The sequence below is a fragment of the Squalius cephalus genome, assembly GCF_949319135.1.
Source record: "Squalius cephalus genome assembly, chromosome: 7".
NCBI classification, from domain to species: domain Eukaryota; kingdom Metazoa; phylum Chordata; class Actinopteri; order Cypriniformes; family Leuciscidae; genus Squalius; species Squalius cephalus.
The window spans coordinates 22,164,566-22,188,541 of record NC_137128.1 but is presented as its reverse complement, the minus strand read 5'-3'; the positions used below and the strand labels follow the sequence as shown (position 1 = coordinate 22,188,541).

The 23,976-nt window shown below is 38.8% G+C and overlaps 1 protein-coding gene and 1 long non-coding RNA gene across 2 annotated transcripts in view; both read right to left on the bottom strand.

Annotated features, from left to right (window-relative positions):
• Nucleotides 1-3,714: 3,714 nt before the first annotated feature.
• dmbx1a (diencephalon/mesencephalon homeobox 1a) lies at nt 3,715-10,853 on the bottom strand. Its single transcript, XM_079875998.1, has 5 exons — nt 10,659-10,853; nt 6,601-6,767; nt 6,312-6,490; nt 5,804-6,203; nt 3,715-5,346 (listed from the first exon to the last, which is right to left on the bottom strand). Exons 2-5 carry the CDS (start codon nt 6,752-6,754, stop codon nt 4,928-4,930), a joined length of 1,152 nt encoding a protein of 383 aa, XP_079732124.1. The 5' UTR covers nt 6,755-6,767; nt 10,659-10,853; the 3' UTR covers nt 3,715-4,927.
• Nucleotides 10,854-17,269: 6,416 nt separating this feature from the next.
• LOC307162076 overlaps nt 17,270-23,976 on the bottom strand; it is a 46,716-nt gene continuing 40,009 nt past the window's right edge. The window contains exon 4 of the long non-coding RNA XR_013821855.1: nt 17,270-17,718. This is a non-coding gene — a long non-coding RNA (uncharacterized lncRNA). The remainder of the gene's footprint in view (nt 17,719-23,976) is intronic.

The window sequence follows — 23,976 nt, the reverse complement described above, 5'->3', positions numbered from 1 at the left end:
TGTAAAAAAAAGAGAAAGAAATTAATGCACTTGAGCAAGGATGCATTAAATTTGTCAAAAGTGACAGTAAAGATTTATAGTGTTACAAAAGATTTCAAATAAATGCTGTTCACTTTCCATTCATCAAATAATCCTGAATATTTATATATCATGGTTTCCACAAAAATATTAAGTAGTAAAAACAATTGAAACATTACTTGAGCGCCAACTCAAAATGTGACACTGAAGACTGGAGTATGGCTGCTGAAACTTCAACTTTTCCATCACATGAATAAATTACATTTTTAAATTATATTTAAATAGAACGTTTTTAATCAAATACATGCCTTAGTGAGACTTAAGAGACCCCAAGAGACTTCTTTTAAAAAAACAATAGAAATCTTGGTAACACTTTATTTCAATGTGTCCTTGTTACACGTTACATGCATTTACTACATGTGACCCTAGATCACAAAACCAGTCACAAGTCGCACGGGTAGCTACATTTGTGGCAATAGACAATACTATATGGGTCAAACTTATCGATTTTTTTTTATGCCAAAAATCATAAGGATATTAAGTAAAGATCATGTTCCATTAAGATATTTTGTAAATTTCCTTCCGTAAATATATAAAACATTTATTTTTGTGAGTGAATGCAGCACAATCGCGAACATAAATGTACAACTTTACAGGCGATTTTCTCAATGTATCGATATTTTTGCACCCTCAGATTCCAGATTTTCAAATAGTTTTATCTCTGCCAAATATTATCCTATCCTAATAAACCATACATCAATGGAACGCTTATGTGTGTATTTATTTATAATAACTATAAATTAGGCATAATTAGGCATGCAACTAACCCTAAACCAACTAGTCCTACGCTAACCATAGTAAGCACATGTAGCCTATAGTTAATTACTATTACTCAGTACATGTATAATTACACTGTAACAGGTACACATTAAAATAAAGTGTAACCTAAATCCTATTTTTTCCGCCAGTGTTCCTATAGCTGTGGTCCAGTCCACTGTCCATCTCTGGGTGGATCCGTCATTACTGATGCGACGCAGCATTCAGATAAAAACAGCTAAACATTCTGCTGAAGCAGCGTTCACCCATGATGCTTAGCGTGAATTACCACACCATACATCTTCCCGCTTAATCTACCATTAAGAAAATAAATCCTCGCAGGCAACGGCCGTTTCAATACATTTTTTTTTTTTTCCCGGGGATTGTCTGCTTTCCTTAAGTCTCGCACAGTAGCGAAGTGTCTCGCCTAACTCTCAAGTGTCCGGTGGAGACTTAATCCATATGACTGTGTCCTGCATTCAAAGAGCGCTGAGCTTCCCTCCGCATGCCCACAATGCCACTCTCCCCGTCTGAAAGGTATGTGTAGTGTGGCATTGATGTGTAATTACGTGTGACTGAAACAGCGCTTTGGTGACAGGCTCTGGAGAGCTGCGGTTGGCTTGGGTGAGCTCTCCCCAGAAAAGAGGGGTTTTCTTTGCCCTTAAGAGGATTAAGTGGGGTTGTGATAACAGAGGGATAAAAAGGGGAGAATTGAATCAGAAAAGAGAGCTGGGACCAAAGAGGGCGACCTCTAGAAAGCGAGTTCAAACACCTGTTGTCATCGTCCTGTCATCAGCGCTTTCTCAGCTCAGTTGCTACTTTTTCGCTCTCCCAAAAGTAACCATAAAATCAAAACTTTTTTTTATTTTTTTTTTTATGGAATATTGCAATATTTATTATAAATGATTTATCCATGCACATCACTATTCATGTGCCCTCGTGATCTTTAACCAAAATAACTTCCCCTCCCTCTTGCGGTGACGCATCTTCTCTTTTCTGATGACGTGTTTACTGGCGCGAGGGCGGGACAACCTGTCACTCAAATGACATCACAGCAATAGCAAACCACAACCATCCAATCAATTCCCGTGGACAAAATCAAGTCCCACCCTACATTTTTTCTTGTTGGTGAAGCCATTTCACTCAGATATAGGCTATATGTCACAATAAGGAAGAAAAGACTATTGCAACTTCAATTTCATGCTGACTTTAACACTATCATTTAAATACTTTGGTTCTATTAACTACGACTTTTGCCTCAATGAACTCCTAATTGCTGCTTATTAGTAGTTATGACAACATATGTGTTTACATTGCTTTAACTCATCAATTTAAGTTAAGCAATGTTTTAACATTTTTATAAGTTATACAAGGTTCAATTCATTTTTTTTTTTTTTTTTTTTTTTTTTGAGTCAGTTTAATCAACTAGTTAATAGTGAGAATTGGGCATACCTAAACTAAAGTGATACCAATATTTTATTTAAGATTTTAGAACACTTTCATTGAAGTTTAGGTTTAACATAACAGTTGGCATGTTTCGTTTTTCCCGCTAATTTCTGAGTGAGCCGTATTGGTTTCCAGGAGTTCTTTGATGTGTATCTGAACAATGTGCTGTTAGAGAGATTTACCTCAGCTGACAGCTTGGAGAGTATGTGGCAAAATTGCAGTGCCAGCGGGCTAAAAGAATGCTGGGAACAGGATTAGGATCATATTCTGGCAGTGCCTGTCACTTCCTCAATGGGCTGGGGTTCCTTATGGTGGCAGCTTTCATTCTCCATGCAGCTAAAACCAAAAAGGAGAGCATGAGGGGAAAAAAGTTCTGATTGAATGGTACACTGTGATTTTTGTGCTAGGCATTCTCGAAGTACATTTTGTGCTTGTGCGTGTCTGTAAAGGACGGTGACACCTGATTAAACACTAAGGTGAATTTAGAAACCGCTTAATAATTGAATTTGGATGCTGCAGAGCTTAGCAGTAGAAACTATTTGTTTTGGTACTGTGACATTAAAGTTAATCATTTAAATTGCCAGGCGTAGAACATGCTTCATTTGCAAGCAAGCAATTTAATGCCTGTGTCTTAAATCATACTACACGATTAACAGAAAATGCTTCTCTTGCCGGTCTCATTACATGAGTTAGTAAAGAGAACTTGACCTTGTTGTCACATAATCTGTGTCAAACCCCTGGAGGCAGTTTGTTTTTGCTCTAGAAACTAGATAATAGAGATGCTATTTATTTACACTGTTGACTTGCTCGAACCTTTAACTGACAAGTTAAATTTGCTGTTTGCATGTTGGTGTTCATTTTTTCATAATGAATCATACCGCCCTCCCATGTGTGTTTTGATCTACTCAAAAGGTTGAATGTTAGAACGCATTACAATCAGCTGTATTTAAATATGGCATAAGGCACTTTAAAATGCAGTTAGCAGCCCCATCAAGGGCACTGAGAACATGGTGGCGGTGGCATCAAGCCTCTGGTAAAATACACACAGAGGGGGAGACCCTCTTTATGTGAGCAAAGGGCTTATGCATTTTGACAAACCACACTGTTTAAGATATAATAGCGGCATAATCACGGCCCCAGGCTGTCATTCTTCAGCATAATGGCCTGCTTATTCATCTGGGATGGCTTATGTCCCCACAACGATTTTATTTCCCAAGATTACCTTGTTTTCTTGCTCTCCTCACTCTCATTTCCTTGTTTTCTGCTGTCCTATCTTTTAAAATCAGCTTATTTTTTTAAATTTTATTTTAGGTGTGGGGGGGGGGGGGGGGGGTCTTAACCTTCAAAATGAATTTATCAGTTTAGCATGGTCACAGTCTAATTTAGATTGTGGTATTTTGAGGAAAACAAGAGATGTCAAAGCAATGTTTTGTTGAAGTTTTATTTTACAAGTTTTTAAATCTACAATTGACATAGGGGAAAGATGTGTATACTTCTGGAACACTCTCCACCAATATAGGCTACAAATTCACCACTTTGTGTGATGTTGTGAGTGACTGTATATTGATGTTCACAGTGACAATGAAAGAGTTACATAGACGACCAGACTGTATAGGTTAAATAATCTGGGGGAGACGCAGACGGGCAGCGCGGCCCACCCGGTACAATCTTACAAAGGGACAGCTACCAGAATCATCACAGGGTTAAAATCTTCTCAGTCTAAAACATAGAACTTTTACATTTGCCTTACCAGTAAACATTTATAGATAAAGACTTTGTATTTTACATATTAAAATACTTTACAAACACAATGAGAGCTCAGCACTGAGATGGAAAGAATGAGCAGAGGAGAGGGGGGAAAAAGCTGCCATACATGGAAGTGCTTTGCTTTCCACTGGAGAACTTTTCCTGTTCTGGACTGTCTGGCATTCAACCACTATTCAGCATTGTTTCCTGTTGTGTAAGCACTAGTTTTCTTGAGAGTACTTTCCCTCTGAGTGTTAATATGGCGATCTCCAATGATATGCATGGTCTATAATTGCATTTCTTCCTCTGCCCGAGGCTACATGTAATTAAAAGCTTTGCATATGTAGTCAATGAAATCATTTCCTCATTACCCAACCATCCTCAATTTACCGTGGTTAAATCCTGACCATTAAACAGGTTAGATTTAATTAATCTATGTAGTTGTGCAAGATTTACATTTACAAGGTAATTTGTGTGATGTGTAATTTGAGAACCGCGATAATTAAATTAAATTAAAAGTTATTTTCAGATTCTGGTATATAGTGCATGCAGCCGGCTGAGATCCTCTCCAAAAAAGTGCTTATATCAAACATCTACGCCCTTCCGAAACATATAAATAACACTAAATCTAATCCAGGGCCTGTCTGTCTTTTTAAGCAAAACAAATGTAATATCCTTCATCATTTCACTGCCTGCCTCAAAATGACAAGCCCTCTAATATTTGCAAATGAGTCTGAGATTTGATTTGCCTCTCCTGAAAGCAACTTTAGTATTCAGGAGAACCTCAAGACACCCTTGTTTTTTTTCTTTTCAAAGATTGACTCTAACTTGAGAAGTCCAGGTGGCATGTTGGTAGTGGTAGAGAGATGTTCCCTTGCTCAGGTCATTTTCAGATTCCTGTTCAGTTGGGCAGCGTGTCCAGGCCCAGTGATGCCGCGTGCTGCTTGGCCCGCAAGCGTAGGTTCTCAATACTGGTGGTCTTGCTGTTGTGGTTAGGAAGGCCTCCAGAGGTCTGCATCAGGGGGCTGTTCCAAACTTGTTGCGCGTGGTGGGATAGAGACTGATAGTAGGACTGGCAGGGGAGGGAACCCAGGGGCGCTGGCATGTTGACGTTCATGCCCAGGTATGGTATAGACGACGGGGTCGCCATGTCGAAAGACGGATAGTGAACCAGGTTGTTGGTGGCGGCCATGTGCTGGCGAAACTGCTCCTGCAGACGGAAGAGGCTGAGCGGAGACGAGGAGTACGAGTGACTCTGAGAGATCCCGCCGGTCACCCCGCTAGAGGAAGATGAGATGGCCGGGGAACCAAGAGGAGAGTCTAAGGACACAAAGATAGATTGTCGAGATTTAGATTGGAACCATAGTGTCAATTCATACTCTTAAAAATAAACGTTCCAAAACAGAGTTTTCGCAGTGATGCCATAGAAGAACCATTTTGGGATCCCCAAAAAAACCTTTCAGTGAACAGTTCTTAAGAGAACTATTATTTTCTTAGTGTGCAAAAGAACATTTTAATAATCTGAACCTTTTTTTCCACTATAAAGAGCCTTTTGTGCAATGGAAAGGTTCTTCATGGGACCCTCAATGCCAATAAACAACCTTTTTGTTTCAGTAAAAAAATAATAACTTTTTGTTATTTGGGGTGGGGTTGCCTTTATTTACGTAAGACAGTAAGAGGACAAACAGGAAATCCTATAGGAGAGGAGAGAGGGGAACTGGACCAGGAAAGGAGAGCACTTGCCTACACGGCTATGGTATATATAGCAAATACATACCTGGTTTGGGGCTGAGACGTTTGCAAAGAGGGGAAAGGTTTCCAGGTGTTGGTTCTTTCTCAACCTTCAGATCTTCTCTGTGCTGCTTTATCTCCTCCTCCTTGTCGGTTGCGTTATCCTCTGTGGCCGACTCGCTGCCTGACTGCTCTGCCGATGTCACGTTAAGCTCAACACTAAGTTCTGATGCCAGTGCATGGGGTGCTGCTTCTGCTTCCATAGAGGAGGAAGAAGAGGAGGACGAAGGTGGCTGGTTCTCAAGAGCTAGGTTGGAGGGGGCATCATCCTTATCGCTTGTTCCTAGGGCTCCGTCTGTCGAGACGTCTTTCTGCTTCTGCAGTTGCTCTTTTTGGAGGCTTCGCTGCTTCTTACGAAACTTTGCACGGCGGTTCTTGAACCATACCTGATGACCAAAAGGCAATTTATAGATTTGACTCCTGACTCATGGATACATATCTGTGGACATTCTTAACTTTTAAAGACCAGTTTAAAGGTGAAATTAATGTCTTACCTGCACACGTGCCTCAGGTAGGTTGGTGCACATGGCCAGGCGCTCCCGCATCACAACATCTGGATAGTGCGTCTTCTGAAACGTCTTCTCCAAAGCCTCCAGCTGCTGGGCCGTGAAAGCAGTGCGACTGCGGCGTTGTTTGCGATGTTGAGAGCCGTAGCGAGCCTCGAGTATGATATCTTGAAATGTACAGCCGTTGGAAGAGAAAAGACACGGCATATTTAATTCATTGTACAATCACAATAAATGTGTGTGTTATATGGGAGAGGGAGAGAGGGAACGCACTTACCAGCCAGTCTCTCTGCGAGGGTGAGCGCGTGAACGGACGGCCGGTAATCAGGCGCGTGCTGCGCTTGTTGCGCCGCCTGTTGATGCAGGTTGTACATGGCGCTCAATGAGTTCATGGCGTGGAGAGAGTATCCGTTCACTCCGTAGTGTTGCATGATTCCAAAATATCTGTAAAAGAGCAGGATTGCGAGGATGTTATAATAACAATGAGCTCTTTTCCCATTTGTTAACACACTTCTTTTTTTTTTTTAAACATTCTCTGGTGGTCTAATCTCCCATATTGAGGCCTGACATAAAGGAAGTCAGAATAAAAGGTTGGGGATCTCAAAAGTAAGTTTTCTTTTTGCATGCAAGCGTGTAGACTATACATTTGAACGGGGTTTTCGAACGGTTTAGGAATCACAAAAGATATAATCAGAGTTCGAATAGAAATCAGAATAAATGCTTTTGAACAGAAGTCACGTTTCGCGTGAGGTGGTCACCATAGCAACATTATCTGAGCGCCTTTTCAATAGCCTATGTACCAATCATGGACTAAATAAATAAATAAAATATTTCATTGATATAATTCCTTAGCGTGTAATAAGGATTTTTTTTTTTTTTTTTAATTGACTAATAACTTTGTCAATTGATATAATTGACACTTTGGTGTCAAGATTTGCGTCCCAGTTGGTTTCCTGATTGTGGCTATAAAATTAATAATAGAATTTTTCTCAAAATGCCTTAGCTTTAGCGATTAAAAGATCAAAAGATTTAGCGATTAATTCGCATACTGAGATGATCATCTAGCCTACATTTACATCCTTAATTTACCCTGCATTCATTTATGCCTATTACAATTATTAAAACAACTATTTTATTTAGCATCTTTCTTTTGTGATATTTTTATGTACAGTGATGTATAATCAATCAATATGGTTGTCAGTCTTAATAGTGAGAGTGTCAAGTAGCGCTTTTGGAAATCCGCTTATGAGCGGAACTGTGTTCATTAATATCCAATTATTGTTTTGTCCAATCCATTAGTCATACACAAGGAATTCATTGGTGCAATTATCACTTGTTTACCTAATGAGCTCCGACTTATGCTTACTACATTAGATATATAATTTCAGAGGCAAATTACCGTAGCAAATCCTTTAAAAACAGTTGTCAATGAATCATTGATTGATTTTAGTGAGATCTACTTTTAGCAGTGAACGAATGTTTCAATAAAGATGTTATTCAGTTTTGTAATCGAAAATTAATTTAACCTGTGCTGCTTATAATAATTGTAACGCCTAAATGTGTAGGGATATTTTAATCTCAATATTTAAAATTTACTGATCTGCATTTCCAAATGTAGCATGTCCATGTGTTTTAGTGCCCATGTTTTTTCAGTCATTTTTCACAGCCAGTTTAAACTTTTCATAGATAAAATGAAAGGCTCCAGGACACGATTAGATATGTATTAGTATATAGAGGTGTTTGACAGGCACGAATATCTCCGAGGTCAATGCAGTGCGAATTATTAAGAGAGAAAGTATCGCACATGCCGGGTGTCCAGGGACTTCTAACAGCCTCGAGTTTTAAACGAAATTGTATTTCCAACCAGCACTTAAATTGCTTATTATTTACTTCGATTGTAGCCAACATTAAATTCATGGGACTAAATGTCTAAAACAAGTATAATTTATTTAAATGATATTACATTGAAATCTCTGACAAAATTCGAAGTTAGACACTTTTAATTGAGCAATGATGTAGCAAAAATTGAAAAAGGAAGTAGAAAACTTATTGCAAATGTTTTATGTGATACAATCAATTTAGCTGACTTTCTTAGGGAAACGAGAAATATGTATTTTGTCCCGTTTCAATAAGATAAATTCTAATTAATTTCCATATTTTAGTAATAATAATTATAATCAAATTCCTATTTAATTTTCTATTTAAATTATTATTTATTATTATTATTATTATTTCTGCATTTATATCACATTTTGGTTCAAGTAGTCTAGGCTATAAATTAGGCTACACACAGATTTTCTAAGGGCTTTTTATTCTTTGGAAAATATTGCCTGTGTCTTTCTTATTCTGTAACAGGCCATTGTCCTTATGTGCATTTAGGTAGAACTTACGGAAGCAAGTTTGTCTGGAAGATTTGTTTAAAAGTTTGTAGTTGCACTTTTGCTGTCTTTACCCGTTTTAGGCCACCAAAACGCGTGTACCCTCCTCAGCGTGGAAGCTTGTGACATCCGGACTGCCCATTCCCAGACTATTAAGTCAGTGCAACGTCTGATGAATGTGATCAGAGGGCAAGAGGGAATAGTTTAATTCGCTTGCACAGAAGGTGCTTTGCTAAACATTTACTTTTCTCCCCCAAGTATTTGAATTGAATGGGGTCCGTTTCTCTCCCTCCCTTCTCTCGCAGCCCCTTATCCCATCGCCCCGGGGCCACGTTTTGGCTGAGATGTATGGCTTCTCTGCGGGTAAAATATGCATGTTGATCCCCATTTGGGTCCCCGTCTAATGGAAGTGCAAATAGGTTTCGACTGTGGAGACCTCCATTTATCATCACCGCTGACACGGACGGACGTACAGTGAGCTAGCTTGTGTGTGTGTGTGTGTGTGTGTGTGTGTGTGTGTGTGTGTGTGTGTGTGTGCGTGGCTTCAAGCAAATGCTCGCGCGCGTGCTTTCCAACCAATATGTGTCTAAAGAGATGTGTTATAGGCCTATACCAACTTATGTATTTTACTTTTCGTTTAGTCCATTCATTGTCATTCCATGGATGTTATAGCTTACATTTGACCAAAAACACTGTAAACTATCTATAAATACACAGAATAGGCCTATACACACATTTCAAAATAGTAGGCTAATAAAAACGATCAATGCAATAGTGATTTAGTGCGACCAAATAATGATAGGCCTGATATTTACGATTCCATTTACTGATATCATTTAACGTTCACGTTTGCGAAAATATTCGTTCAAGCGTGTGAATACTTGCTAAACGTCAAATTTCGCCACAGGCCAGCTGATATTTAGCACAAAGGGCAGCTTATTTTAATACTGTGTCTCGCTGCTATTGTAGTCTGTTCATCCGCCTGTTACTGCTGCGGGCAGTGTGACACTCCATGCTTCGATTATTAAAACCTCATTATGCAAATTGGCATGTACAGTGCAACTTTTTGATCCGACTAAATTAGGAAAAATGTTAACGTTAAAACCCCATTTGACCCGAGGGGACTATTTATCGTGTCTCGCATGACATAGGTTTTATATTGTCACTCATATATTTGTATCCCTCACTGTCAAAGGCCTCCAGGTTTTTCCAAAACTCCATTTCAAAGTTGAACTATATCCACTTGAAATGTATTTTAACAGAATTTCAATTTAATAATTATGAATTAAGAAAAATAATAGTTTTATCCAAGTTATGTGAAATCAAGTAAGCTAAAAAAAAAAAAAAAAAAAAAAGTCAGACCGCTGTTTTATCTCATGTTTAAAATTGTATTTGTATGTTTTGTCTCGTTCACACGCAGGCTACGTTTAATATTCTTTTAAATTGTTATTATTATTTTGCTCTGGATTACAACTATGCATCTCAGAAAAAATACAAAATAAGGATATTGGTAATGGCCCTATATTTAGATTTAAAATAGGCCTATTTGAAGACTAAAGAAAAGTTGAGGAACTGCCAGCATTTATTTGAGCTATATTTCAGACAGCCTAGTGAACTGACTAATTTTTATATTTCTGTTGTTTTATTGGTTCATGGTGTAATTGTTTAGCATACTCTTAAACATAAAAGGTTTTTTTTGCAGCGATGCCATTGAAGAACCATTTTTGGTTTCCCAAAGAACATTTCAGTGAACGTTTCTTAAAAATAAAATAATAATAATAATTCTTAGTGTGAAGAACATTTTAATAATCTAAAAGAAACTGTTTACACATAAAGATCCTTTTCTGGAATGGAAGGGTTTCATTGACGTTAAAGGATCTTCATGGAACCACCAATGCCAATAAAGAACCTTTATTTTTAAGAATGTAAACAATTGAATAAACAATTCGTCTCTTACCTTATCTCAGTCTTGTCCTTTATCCAGTGTCTCACAGTGTCACTTGATATTTTGTTGCTTGCAGCTCGGAGTATTTCCCAGATGTCCTTATCGCGTTTCTAAAAGTCTAAGAGCCCATTCAAATGTATCCGCTAAGTATCAAGCGCTTCCAAATCGTTCCCTGCGCGCTCTTCTCAGCACATTGCGTCCATCTATTGACACGAGCTTTGAGGAGGGATTTTAAAGAGCTCCGCGTAACATCAACGAGGCTTGCTACTGGTCCTTGAAGCTGTCAATCAAAGCTCGACGGTATTTTTCTGGCTGTGTGTGTGTGTGGACTCCGAGCCAATTGACCCTTTACTTAGAAGTCTTAAATCACAGCACTAATGTCCACTCACAAGCACTTTTGCTTATAAACAATAATATCATAATGTGAGAATAATATTGACATCGGTGGATTAAGATTTTAAAGCAGGAACAAAATAGAAACGCGTATAGATAGACGGTGATGGCAAAGAGTTTTAATATGGACAAATAAGGCATTAAATATACGCGTGTTCGCGTCCTAAATTTTGTTTAGTAATTTTAATGGGTTTTAGGTTATGAAGATCTTTAAAGGAGCAAACAAATACTGCATTTCCACTTGGCCATTTTTACATGGAGTTATATTGTTTTCTTGATTTTAGGATTGATCATTTGTTAAAGTTATGCAAGAACCACAAACAATTTGCAGATCGCTAGAATTTGACTATATTGAACTCTGTTTTGCCAAACTTTCGATATACTTTCTCATATTGTTCTCACGCATTGACTACTTTTAGCCTACTTCTTGAACATAGGAATATTTCTATAAAGGTCACAGTCCCAAGCCTTTTTTTTCTCCTTTTTTTGACAAACGAATATCTCATGCATTGGTTTTGTTTGCTTTTCGGCTTTGTCATGCCACTGCAGGAGAGACTGAAGGGACTTTAGAGATCTCTAATAGATGCCAGGCTACTGCCTTCACAATCTCTCCCGGCCTTGAAGGATTTGGGTGAGGATAAGGGGAGACAAGACGCTATTTCAGCCTCCAAAAAACCTCTGTCTTGAAATGACTGCCGGTAAGAGGATTAAAACAATAATGCCCTTCTCTTCTTGAAGGGTTTTTAGAAAAGATTTCTTCTCTCGGAGCAAAACCGTTTAGGTTGGAATTAAGGGCAGCGCAAAGTAGCCTTTTAATGTAAAGCTTGCATAATTTGTTAAAGATGCTCGCAGAAAAGCGGGCCAGGGTGAAAATCCCTAACTGAATTTTATCTCTGACCATAGTTATCATCTAGAGGAATTTGAAACGAGTGGAAATTGAATGAAACCGAATAGTTTGTCTCTTTTTACACACATTTACTGTCGTTTAAAAATTATATGGGTGTTGTCGAATGCAAGATGTGTATATGTGCTCAGATCATGAACTTGCTAAACGCATGGCTTACAATCTAAATTATGTTTCTGTTTAATTTAATATTAGGCAGCAAGAAATCAAGCTATGCTAAAATCAAATCACTATGTATTATAACATTCACGAGTTGGTCGAATCTAATCGATCAGTAGTGTAGAATAATGTTGAATTTCAAATTTCAAAAGTTTTTCTAAGCTATTCAAATGTATAAAAAAAAAATCTTCCCGTTCTGCCCTTTTATAAATTTTAAGCAAGCAAGAACGACCACACGAAAATAACTAACAATAATTAATTATATAAATAATTAGCCTATTCGACGCATTAACAAATGCATGTAAAAATACGATGGATACGATTTTAAGAAGTTTAGGCTGTAAGCGAATATCATCACTTTTAAATTTATTTAGAGATTTGCTCATTAAAAGTAGGTTAGCCTATAGCCCAAAAAAAATAAATAATAATCAAGCCTATTTTTGTTGCCATTATCAAAGACGCTTCATGCAGTAGCTAGCATTATATATATATATATATATATATATATATATATATATATATATATAGCCTATACTTTTTAATTACTTTTACCTTTTTGGAACCAAACCTGTGTCCTTTCCCATCATTTCCCCCACGTTTTTTTATGGTCTGAGAAAGAAAGAGGATTAACTTGTGAACCGATGGAAATAAGAACTTTAACGGGAGGTAAATCTGGGCAATGTCTCTTTGTGAGAAGCGTTTCTAAAGCAATTAAAGTGAGAAAGAATTCCTCTCAGCGCCTCTTCCTTAAATCTGCTTAAACGAGGACTACTGTCCAGCACATCTGAGGGCTTTAAATGCCTTCCATTTAAAGTGCCACAGAGAGAAACCCACCTTTAGAGCTGCAAAAGAAGCCCTCGGTCCAGTTTTACTCCAAGTAATTGTGTTTTTCTTTTTCTTTTTTTGGCACTCCAATTTCATTTTGCTGCCCTCTCGTGTGTATGTTATCACGTTTCTATTTCAGTGGATATAGCAATTTATAACAGCATTTGCAATGTAAAGTCTCCGCGATTATACTTGGAATCTGACAATGAATTTACTAAACCGACGAGAATTTCTCTCAAAATAATTGTATTTAGGGCGAATCGCGGCTGCTTTTTACAAAACGAGGGATGATATCGTATAAACGAGTCAATCATATCGCTGGCTTTTATTTAAACTTCTGAATTTAACACTGTCCCGTAGCTTTAGCAGGAAAGAATGAAATAAAGGCATTTGGTGTCAAAACGCGAGATGGTTGTTATTAGCTAATTAATAGACCTAATGATGTTTCTGCAACTTCATGAATACATTACGTTTGCAATCCACAAAGCTGTAGCCTCTCAGGCTCAATCCAAGGGTATTTCAGCATCTGTTCTTCCCAGAGCAATTAATCATTTTGATGTATGGTTTAAAATCGACTGCTTCCAGGAGACCTTTTTGACAAGAATAACAAAGCAATTTGCCAGGAGCCATCTCTTAGACACGTTATTAGCAGCACCTTCGTCTCAAACCCGTTTTTTCCTTTTGCTAAATTAGATACCTGTATTAAAGGGGCAGTGCTACTTTTTAATTTATTTTGATTTCTCCATACAGCTCCACTGATACCTCTGGAAATCGCATCATTCGTGACAAGATCCCAGGATCTTCTTAACAAATCCCCATGCTAAAAGTTTTTGACCTGTCAGTTCTGTCAGAAGCTGTGCCCCTCTTATTCTCTCTCGTTCTCCATCTCTCTACAGTCTTCAGTCTCTCTTTCCCCCTTGTATTTCTTCAATCTCTCTCTCTCTCTCTCTCTCCGTCTTGCTCACTTTGGCCCGGATCCCCAGCACAAGGGGCCCCATTGTATAGTCCTAATCCAGAAGCAACACAGCTTTAGCGACATGGAGGGATAAAAGGCCCATCAAGCCCACAACTTTATGGGGGCAAATCTCTACCTAATCCCTCGCTTTATCTAAACAAAAGCCCTTCTCTCCTAATCCACCTTCACTGCAAAAATAAAAAGAAAAGGAAAAAACAAGAGGCGCTAAAAAAATCTCAGGCTTGAGTTGAACTGTGAGTTAAGAACCAGGAGTCATTTTCCTAAAGAAACTAACCGCTTCTGACAAGCTTCTGCTACTGACATAAGTAAAAATGAAGCCCGTGGACACAGTAGAGAGATAGACGGAAGAATAACTAAAGGTAAAGTGAAGTTCCGAGTCCCGACATACAGCCAGTGTAGGTTTAATGTAAAGAGAACGCAGATTACAATTAATTTTCATTTATTTTTTAATGTCTTTATCTTATTGCTCCAAGTCAGCCAATCAATAAAAGTCTTACAAACTTCTGCACTGAGTTCAAATGTCTTATGTCCATTATAATTTCTTCGTATTAAATTATTATTTGATTAAAATGAATATTTTCCCTTGCTGTTGTAATCGTAGTGTTGCTAATGCCTTTCATAATTAATAAGGCGCTTTCATTATTTCAATAGACTGGACTCAGATGAGGTCATTATCCTCAGTATGGGTGCTGTTGGCTATAATTGGGTAATTAGGGGAATAAAGTGGCTGCTCTTCCTCTTTAGTGCTTTGATGACTATTGAGTGAAAGAAGCAGCTTCTAATAAAACACAATGAACAGCAACCTGCATGAATTATTGACAACTCATTTATAATGTCTACCAACTTCAGGGATATTTATATAGCTGTAGAGAACCTGTAGAGCTGGGAGACACACTTTTCTGTTACATGGTGGCTTTTGAAAGCAGATTTTTTGCCTGAAAGCACTATCCTAATAGTTAAAGCTAATTGGCAGAGGCATGAGCATTTTAAGGCACCCGGTCAGTTTGATTATATTGATGACCTGACATCCTGATATTTCAGCAGCAGACAGCTGTGGCGTGGGTTTGGCGGCATTCACAGATCACCTCAGATATGTACGATTAGTTGATCGGCCCCTGCTGCTAAAAGGGATTGGCGCACATTCTTAATACAAGCAAAGTCCTCTTTCAGATAAAAAGATGGGTTCAGAAGTTGCAAATCTGCCCTTGATAACAATACGCTTCCCCATTAACTCCTTGCCCCTGAGTATGGATTGCTCTCCGTTGCACGACTACAACATCTGTCTTTACTTTGGCAAATCCCTCTGTATCAGCTCTGGGCTTTGTCCTATCAGTCAGTAATCTGGCTCTCAGCACTCTATGCGTATTGAGGCACTTTGGCGAAGAGGTTTAAAACATGACCCAGGATTCGAAATAAGCGGACTCCCTGCTTCTGACTGAAGTTTTCATCATCCTCTCAATGAGTAGCTTTAAGAGGATACCTGAGAAGAACCCATGGCACTTCAGTCATAAGCACCCACATTGGATCCGTGCTTGGCGGTCTTATCCTTTAAGAAATGAAATAGTCTCATAACCTGTTTCATGAGCGCATTTTTGCTGTTGTAGATGATGAGAAGCGATCGAGCCGGCTGGGGGGCTGATGACTGCCGTCCACACGACCGGCTTTAATGCGCCTCCGGCCGAGAGAGTAGACAGTGACTAGGAGGTGTTTGCGTCATCAACGCGTTACATTACACAGAGCAGAAATGTCACCGTCTGTAAAATAGCTATAACTGGTCCAGACCTGTTTGATGCATCAACAGTGCAGTTCTGTTTGATGAGCTCTTCACAGGGGTCCCCATTTAGACCTTATGGCAGTGTCTCCCTTTGGCACCCACACCTTAACGGAGCTAATACTCTTTTAATAGCGTAAACAGAGAGAACAATTGACTCATTAGAGAGTCAACTAGGCAAATCCGCCACAATCTATTGAAAATGCTGGAGAGGGTGTCTCCAGCATTAGCAGCACCTGGAAAGCCCAGATTTGAGTTCTCTGATAACAGTAATACTTCCTTTTCTCCATTCAGTCCCAAAGCGCAGTAGAACCACCTCCGTACGGGATTACCTGGCCCCACTGTAAAATGTTTTTTTTTTTTTTGCAGTATGGCTGCCTGATGCTTAGCCTCCCACAATAAGTATAAATCCTCTTCTTCTGTGGGTATTACGGGAATGAGCATAAGGGATTGTGTTATTGTTGACCCATAATCTGGTTTTAACTCCTTGTTTTACAAATGGCCCTTTTAAAAAGCTTTTCCACCGCCTTTGGCATTGTTAAAGCTCCTGGTCTGCATTTCCTTTACATCTTGCTTCAGAGCTTTATTTGACTTGTACTATAAATGTCTGCTGCTTTAAAACAGGATTCCTGCATTCAACTGAATTGCACTGAGAAGTGAAAATTTGAAGTGGGGTGTGGGGGGGGGGGTTGTAATAATTACATGATTAAATCTTTGTTTGGTTCTAGGAGGTGTTGTAGTATGCAGAAATATTTGCATGTCAGTATTTACTCACCCTCATGTCGTTCCAAACCTGTATGACTTTCCTTCTTTTGTGGAGAACAAAATACAATTTGAAGAATGTTTCAACCTTTTCTGTCCATACGATGAGTGGGGTTGTCTTTCATTGACTTTCATTAAATGGACAAACATTTTTAAAAAATATCGTCTTTGGAAGAAATATCCCTTAAACAATGGAGAAGTGTTTTGTTGCAAGACAAAGTATTTTAACATTAGTGGGGACACTTTTTAATCACTGTCTCACATTATAAAAATACATGTTTAGAGTCATCTGATAGCTGTGTAAAGTGCAAAAACATGCATTGAGCTTCAAACATGCTTTTTTATCATTCTTAAACCACATCTGCATGCATAAGAATATCCCCTTATTGGAATTGGCATGCATGTCATCTGTGCAAACTCTACAGTATCTGATATCTAGCACTGTGAGAGATCTCATACATTATCATTAGCCATTGAAATGGTATTTTTACTCTTTTCCTGAAAGAACTGAGCAAATTTTCCTTTGAGACCCATTGACTCTGGCCAGAGCTATTTAGCGGTAATCGAGATGTCTTGATAGACTTTCAATGAGAGTCATGCTATAGAAACCCCTCATCTCTTTCTTATTAGGCTAATTAGCAGAGACGATTGGAAAAGATAATTTTGGGCTGAAAGACTCCATATAAGAGGGTTTAAATGGCCTAAAGAGGAATGATCAATGCTCATATAAGGGAATTAAAGCATTTATTTCAAGACTAATTGTTGATTTCACCCCTGACCTTGCTTCATTTAGCAGTTGAGTGCTGTTTTTTTTTTTTGTAACTGGTGCAGTTTTTTTCTTTAATCTAGAAACTCTTGCAGCTTCACTGACTCTTTGCAGTCTTTCATTCTGGAACAGCTGTGAAGTGACATGTGCTACTGTCACTGTAACCAATAGTCAATGAACGCTGGTGATCAGTCATCAAGGAACTGGCACTGTGCCCTCGTCCCCGTCCACACCGATGCACTCAGCGCTGATCCAGAGCCAGATTGGTGGAGATCACCATGTCAAGGAACCTCCTCTCTCTGCATCCATGCCCGCTTCTTATCTCTCCTCCCTGTGATGGTGAACAGAGTCTTGCTGGGCCCAACTGCCCATGTAAAGAGGTGGGCTGGTCCGTCCCAGTGGGGTGGGAATGAAGTGACAGTCCCCCCCCAGTTGCTGGGAGCTTGTCAGGGCCTTGTTAGCTCCTTCACCTCCCCCTCGCCTCCTGCTTCTCTTCCCTGGTAATCCTCCAACACTCTTCCCCAGCAGGGAGGAGACGTAAGGACAGAGAGAGGGCCAGAATTAATGGACATGTTTGTTTACCTATTTGTCCTTGACATGATCAATTGATCAGGAGGCTAATTCACTGCCTCCGTGGGATCATTAAATTTCCATTTAAATTGCAAATGGATTTCTCCCCAACCTCCCCAGACCACCACCTCTATTTATGTACTCACATACACACTTCTGTAGTTTTTTTTCCCGTTACCGCCTCTGTTGCTGTTAAATGAAGAGGACTACACTTAAAAATAAACTTTCCAAAAGGCAGTTTTCACAGCAATGCCAATGAAGAATCATTTTGGGTTCCCCAAAAAACTTTTTGATTAACTGTTTCTAAGAGAACAATACCGATATTTAGTGAAAATTTGTGGGCAAAAAAGTCCATTGCCACTCGTCAATATTGTAGCGATGTATAAAGCGTAGCTCACACAGACCTCGCTTTCAAATCGAGCAGCTTTCTGTTGGTCAGCGTGGTGAATTTGATTGACCAAATTAAACATGAGCGAAATGTCCATGGGGAAATGTTTCATCCTCACGCAAAACTCAAAATCGCATGCATTACTATTGAAATGACTCAATTTCGAAATTAATTTTATTGAGAAACTGTAAATGACTGCACATTTAGTTTGAAGAACATTTGAATAATCTAAAGTATAAAGTAAATCTAAAAAGATCCTTTTGACCAATTGAAAGGATCTATGGATGTTAAAGGAATTTATGAAACCACAGATGCCAATAAAGAACTTTTATATTTAAGAGTGTAGCTTGCAAAATGTGGCTAGATTGATTGGACTATCCGATTTGCCATCACTTCTTCTGATAAGAACATGAATGAAGAGCATCACCATGATGCTGAGATCATTGTGGTACTGTATTCTAGTTCACAAACCTCAAAAGACATTGTGTCTGTGTGTGTGTGTGTGTGTGTGTGTGTAGGCATAATGTATTGCCATCTCTCTTTCTTCATTTAACAAAGCATCCCTCAGGAAGAGGGGCAGTGAATAGATCTGTTCAACTCATTTGAAAACATCAGTGGTGATAATTACCCGTATCATGAAGATGTCAGTCATTTAACCGACAGTTAATTTGCTTTTCATGGCAACCTCCTCAAACGCTCACACACGCATATTTACACTCAGTCATCTATAGCGCGTTGAGAGGAAAATGTGCTAATTCCTCTATGGAAAAGCCCTGTGATTAAACAGCACTACAGAGATTACAATGAATGATTACAGTTTTATATTTGAGTGCTCTTTTCCAGTGGGATGAATTAAATCAATAAATGCTCAATTGTGTCTGGCGATTCTTTTTTTAGTTGGCAAAGTAAAATTATGCTGTTTAAGTAGATATTGTGATTTAAGAAAACAGACAAAGAATGTTGTATAATATTGTCCCATGTTTTTATATATATATATATATATATATATATATATATATATATATATATATATATATATATATATATATATATATATATATATATATATATATATATATATATATATATATATATATATATATATATATAATTATTTAAAACAAATTTAAATATTACAAGGCTCATAAGGCTGCATTTATTTGATAAAAAATACAGTAACAATTTTTTAGAATAAAACTAACTTTTTTAATTTGAAATGCTGAATTTTCAGACGCCATTACTCCAGTCTTTTCATATAATTGTCATTGTTGAGATGTGCAGTTGTGCTGCTTAATATTGTTGTGGAAACCTTGATACGAAACCTTGATACATTTTTTTCAATATTCTTTGATAGATAGAAAGTTCAGAAAAACAGCATTTATTTGAAAAAGAAATCTTTAGTTTGATTATAAATGTCTTTACTGTCCCATTTGATCAAATTTACTGCATGAATAATAAAATGTTTTGTTAACTAAGTGTACTAATTATTTATATTATATTATATTATATTATATTATATTATATTTACATTACTGTTCTTCTGACAATAATAAGCCTCTGTAACAGAAGCTATGATTACATGGTGCATATGTAAATGAGTGTTTGGACCGAACAATTCAGGAAACGTGACTGAAGCAGAGTACAGTGTTGGTATAAACCAGTGCTGTTAGTTTGATTTGAGAAGTTTGATGGCCTTTGAATTTAGCGAAACATGCATATCACAGCTCTCATGATGTGGCGAGGGATCTGTCCTTATTGACCCGTACATCTATATCACAGACCGGATCCTCGTCTGTAGTCATTACCTAATGTTGGTTCTCCAGAGGGCACGAGTCAGTCATCAGTGCATGTCAGGTGTTTTTCCCGACACTGTCATTTCCCCCGGCCCCGTCTCTGACACACGTTGGCCCTGAGCCAGATAAAGCCGACCCTCTCGCACTCTAATGGGGCTGATCTGATTACCCTGTAAACCCTCCTCTAATATCCCTTCACCAACACGCCGGTCCGATCGAAGCCTGTAAATTTGATCTCCATCTCGCCTGCCGCCGGGCGCAAGCCACGGCCTCTCCCCCTGCTTCTTGTTTCAAAGTCCAGGCCTTCCTGACACATCCGTCAGGAACCCTGTTGAACTTTGACCTCTCCCACTTGGCCCTGTTATTGATTTCTTTCTTTTTTTTTTTGCCACCTCATCGTGCTCAATCCGGATGAAAGGGGTAAAAGGGAGAATTAGTGAGTGAGACAGGAGGGACTCGGAGGATATGGAGCGATCGATGCCGAGTGATTTTGAGCTTACAGCAGCGGAAAAAAATGTAGACAGGTAGAAAAAGCTTGAGGCGTGACAGATAAGCATTAATAGAGCAGGACTTCAGCCGTCGGACAACTAAAACCAAAAAGAGGGTTGGTTTTCTGAGCGTCAGTCTTTGGTTTGGTCAAAAGGTCAGTCTTTTCCACAACAAGCGGCTACGAAACCCTGTGAATAAACATGTTCAGCTGTGCCATACAGATCCCCAATTCCAAGGATGTTTTTTCATTAGTGAAAGATGAGGCTTTAGGTGGCACAAATCTCACATTGCTCTCCCTCAGTGTGCACTTGTTGAATCACGGCCCGCCTCCGTCAGTCACGTGGCTCAATTGGTCATGGCACCTGCTCAGCTAAATAAAGTTTGTCATGGCCCCGTTCACTGGCGCTCCTGGGAGAGCGTGGGCTCGCTTGGAAGCGTATGCTGGGGAAATGCACCGCACAAGCTGATTAATGTCATATCGCACTTTCTCTGAGCCCATATTTACCGCCTCGCCACAGTGCCCAGACGACCTGCGGCACACGGAAGAGATGCTCCTGCTATGTGTGATGGGGTTGTGGGCAGCCTGTTTAGCTTTTCTCTCACCTGATTTAAGGTGCTGGGCAGTGACACAGATATGGATAATCATTTTAATGGATTTTTTGATTAGCTGATTAGTGATTTTTAGGGCCAACAGCATGAGGGCCTTGATTATATATATACACACAGTACTGTGCAAAAGTCAGGCACGTTAGTATTTTCACCCCCCAGTAGGAAGTCAGTAGGAAATATCAGTTTACATTTCCAAACATCCCTTTTGCCATTAATTGTAATAATCTAGTGAGATTTTTGTATGCACAAGGAGTCTGACAACAGCCGGTATAATCCACACAGAGATCTGATCTCACCATCATCGAGTCTGTCTGTGATTACATAAAATATAATAAAAACTGAGACAGACTAAATACAGAAGAACTGCGGCTTTGTCTCCAAAATGCTTGAAGAAAACTACCTGCTTAATGATTAAAGCAGCTGTTTAGGGAAGTTGATGTAACAGTTCCTTCCATAGTGGAACTAAATTCTTATGAGTTCTTTGTATTTAATTAAGTCATTGTTTCCCATTCCACACTTTATTGTTGTTTGCATAAGCCAATGAAATACAGGACTATGTATGACCATGTTTCTGAGCTGACCAAATGGCCAATTCACAAAAAACAGTGTTGAATGACCCTTTCTAGCAACTAAGAATACCTGACCTCAGACCTTATATCGTCCAAGAAAATTTGGACTTCAAATTTGGATTTTATAATTACAGAAGAGGAATGTGGAGGCACTGACCATGCAGTAAATGTTTTCAAACAGCATATGTGTGACATCCAATAAAGTGTAGTATCTGAACTCCATGAATATCCCAGAGAGCAGTCTAAAGCATGCTACATATGCTTAGCAGAGACCCTAATATCTCCAAATCCCTGACCGTGAACTGATAGAGCAGTTTTATGTATGGAGACATGCCTCCCTTCCTCATGATTCGTTCCATAAGCCAGTCCTCACACCTCTACACTCATCCCGACTGTGACTGGATTCTGCAATCTCACCCTCCCAGAGCTGTGGATTAATGGGCCCTTGATTTCCTCACACCTCACAGACGCGTCACCGGAGAAGAAACCCCCACTGACACTCAATACCGATATCAAAAATTGCTCTCATCCTATTGGCCCTCATTAGAGTGATCCAGAGACCAAATCCCTCAAGCTGTGAATGATAAAGAGCCTATAGCGTCGATCAGTTTTGAGTATATGAGTCCTGACAGTACGGGGGGATTCTCTCGCATGCTTAGGGCACTATCAGGCACGGCCCAAAACTGATCGTAATCCTCTTAGCTGTCAGCCTTATTAACCAATCGTTCCATTAGACATGAAAGAGGGGCCCACCAATGGGAGTAAATCTTTTCCATAGTGTACATTTTTATTCCAATTTTTGGGCTTCCATGGAATTATGACGATTGGAGAGACATTTGACATTAATTAATTTGGACTTCTGCTCAAATCCTTAGATAAACTGATTTTTAATTAACATTTCTGCATGGATTTTGGTATTTCTGTCCAGTTACATCTGCTGGTTAATTAAATTTCACATTGTTTGCGACAGTATTTCCGCCTGCTATCATTTTTACAGCATGACTATGAACTAAAGTGTGCAAATGAAACATGACAGCTGATTGTTTTAAGTGCTGTCTCCTCCCTCTCTCTCCTCTGCTGCTCCCCACACTTGGCCACCCTCTCTAGGGGCAGATCAAGCCCAATCCCCCAGTTCCCTTCTAATTGATATTTATGTAATTGAGTCAGGTCTGGGATTCCCACCGAGAATTGGGTGTTCTCTGTGGCCCTCTGTCTCCAATGGCTTGAGAATCAAATAGATTTTAAAGCTGCAATTATAAAAGCCCCTGTGCCCAATTCAGAAACCCACAGTTTGCATGTGTTGAACTGAAAGGCAACTTTGAGAACTAATGGGGGTTATGGCTGATGTATTCCAGCTCACTCCCAGCAGACATAGGCTTTTGGCCTCTGAGACTGAGGGGTGGACGTGTCATATTTAGTTACTTATACATATAAATTCCTCCACGTTTTTCAAGCTTGGGACAATCGCATGCTCCCCATTTGTTCCCTTGGCTGGAGACAAAAATGTGAACTCGTAACTTGGATTTGTCTCCGACTGAGTTCCAATTTTGAGGACTTAAGACTTGACTCTGCAAATACAACATTTAAGACTTGACTTTGAATTTATTGCCATTTGACTTTGAGCTAAAGACAAACTATAACCTAGCTACACAATGTGCCTGATAAAATTTCCAGTCATAACTTGGACCAATAGGAAAATATTTGATAAGTTAGGGATGGCCCATTTTACTTGAAAAGAAATTTGTCTGGAGTGCATGATCTCAAAATGTGTATTGGTATATACCTTGAAAATAACATGAACTGTACTGAAATTGTAGCCGAAAAGTCATACTTTTCATCCAATCAAAGTGAGGTAATATAGACAGGTGTCCCACTCTCTTCAATGCAAATTAAGTATTTATTTGACATATCATTTTTTTTTTTCATTTATTTATCAACATGCAGATGTAATTAACAGAATAACTTCCAACAATAAAAAACTATTGGGACTTCAAAGTTTCAATCAAGCACGTCATCATGATTGTAAGGATTGCAAGGCCGTATTAGCTAGAAAACTTTGTTTGCATCAGGATGAGTAAAGACAGCGTTCAACCAAAGAAAAGGGAAAAAACATACTATTTACATGAGGAATGGAAGACTGGGTTTTTGTGTGTGGCTGATATGTGGTAATCAGGTAAACAACAGGAAAGGCTTGTTATAACTGGAGCCTCCCCCCGCCCCACAAGTTGCTCCTGTAAAATTAAAATTCCTGACGGTTAGTATTATCGTTTCATATCTTAATTATAATTAAAACCGTATTTGATTATTGCGATTTGAAACACATGCAGTACTTTCCAGCATTAAGCAAATTTAGCAA

Coding starts and splice junctions, on each gene's coding strand:
- dmbx1a (XM_079875998.1), bottom strand. CDS start 6,754: ATGCAACACTACGGAGTGAACGGATACTCTCTCCACGCCATGAACTCA. Junction 6,491..6,600: donor CCTCGCAGAGAGACTGGCTG/GTAAGTGCGTTC, acceptor GTACATTTCAAG/ATATCATACTCGAGGCTCGC. Junction 5,347..5,803: donor ACGTCTCAGCCCCAAACCAG/GTATGTATTTGC, acceptor TTGTGTCCTTAG/ACTCTCCTCTTGGTTCCCCG.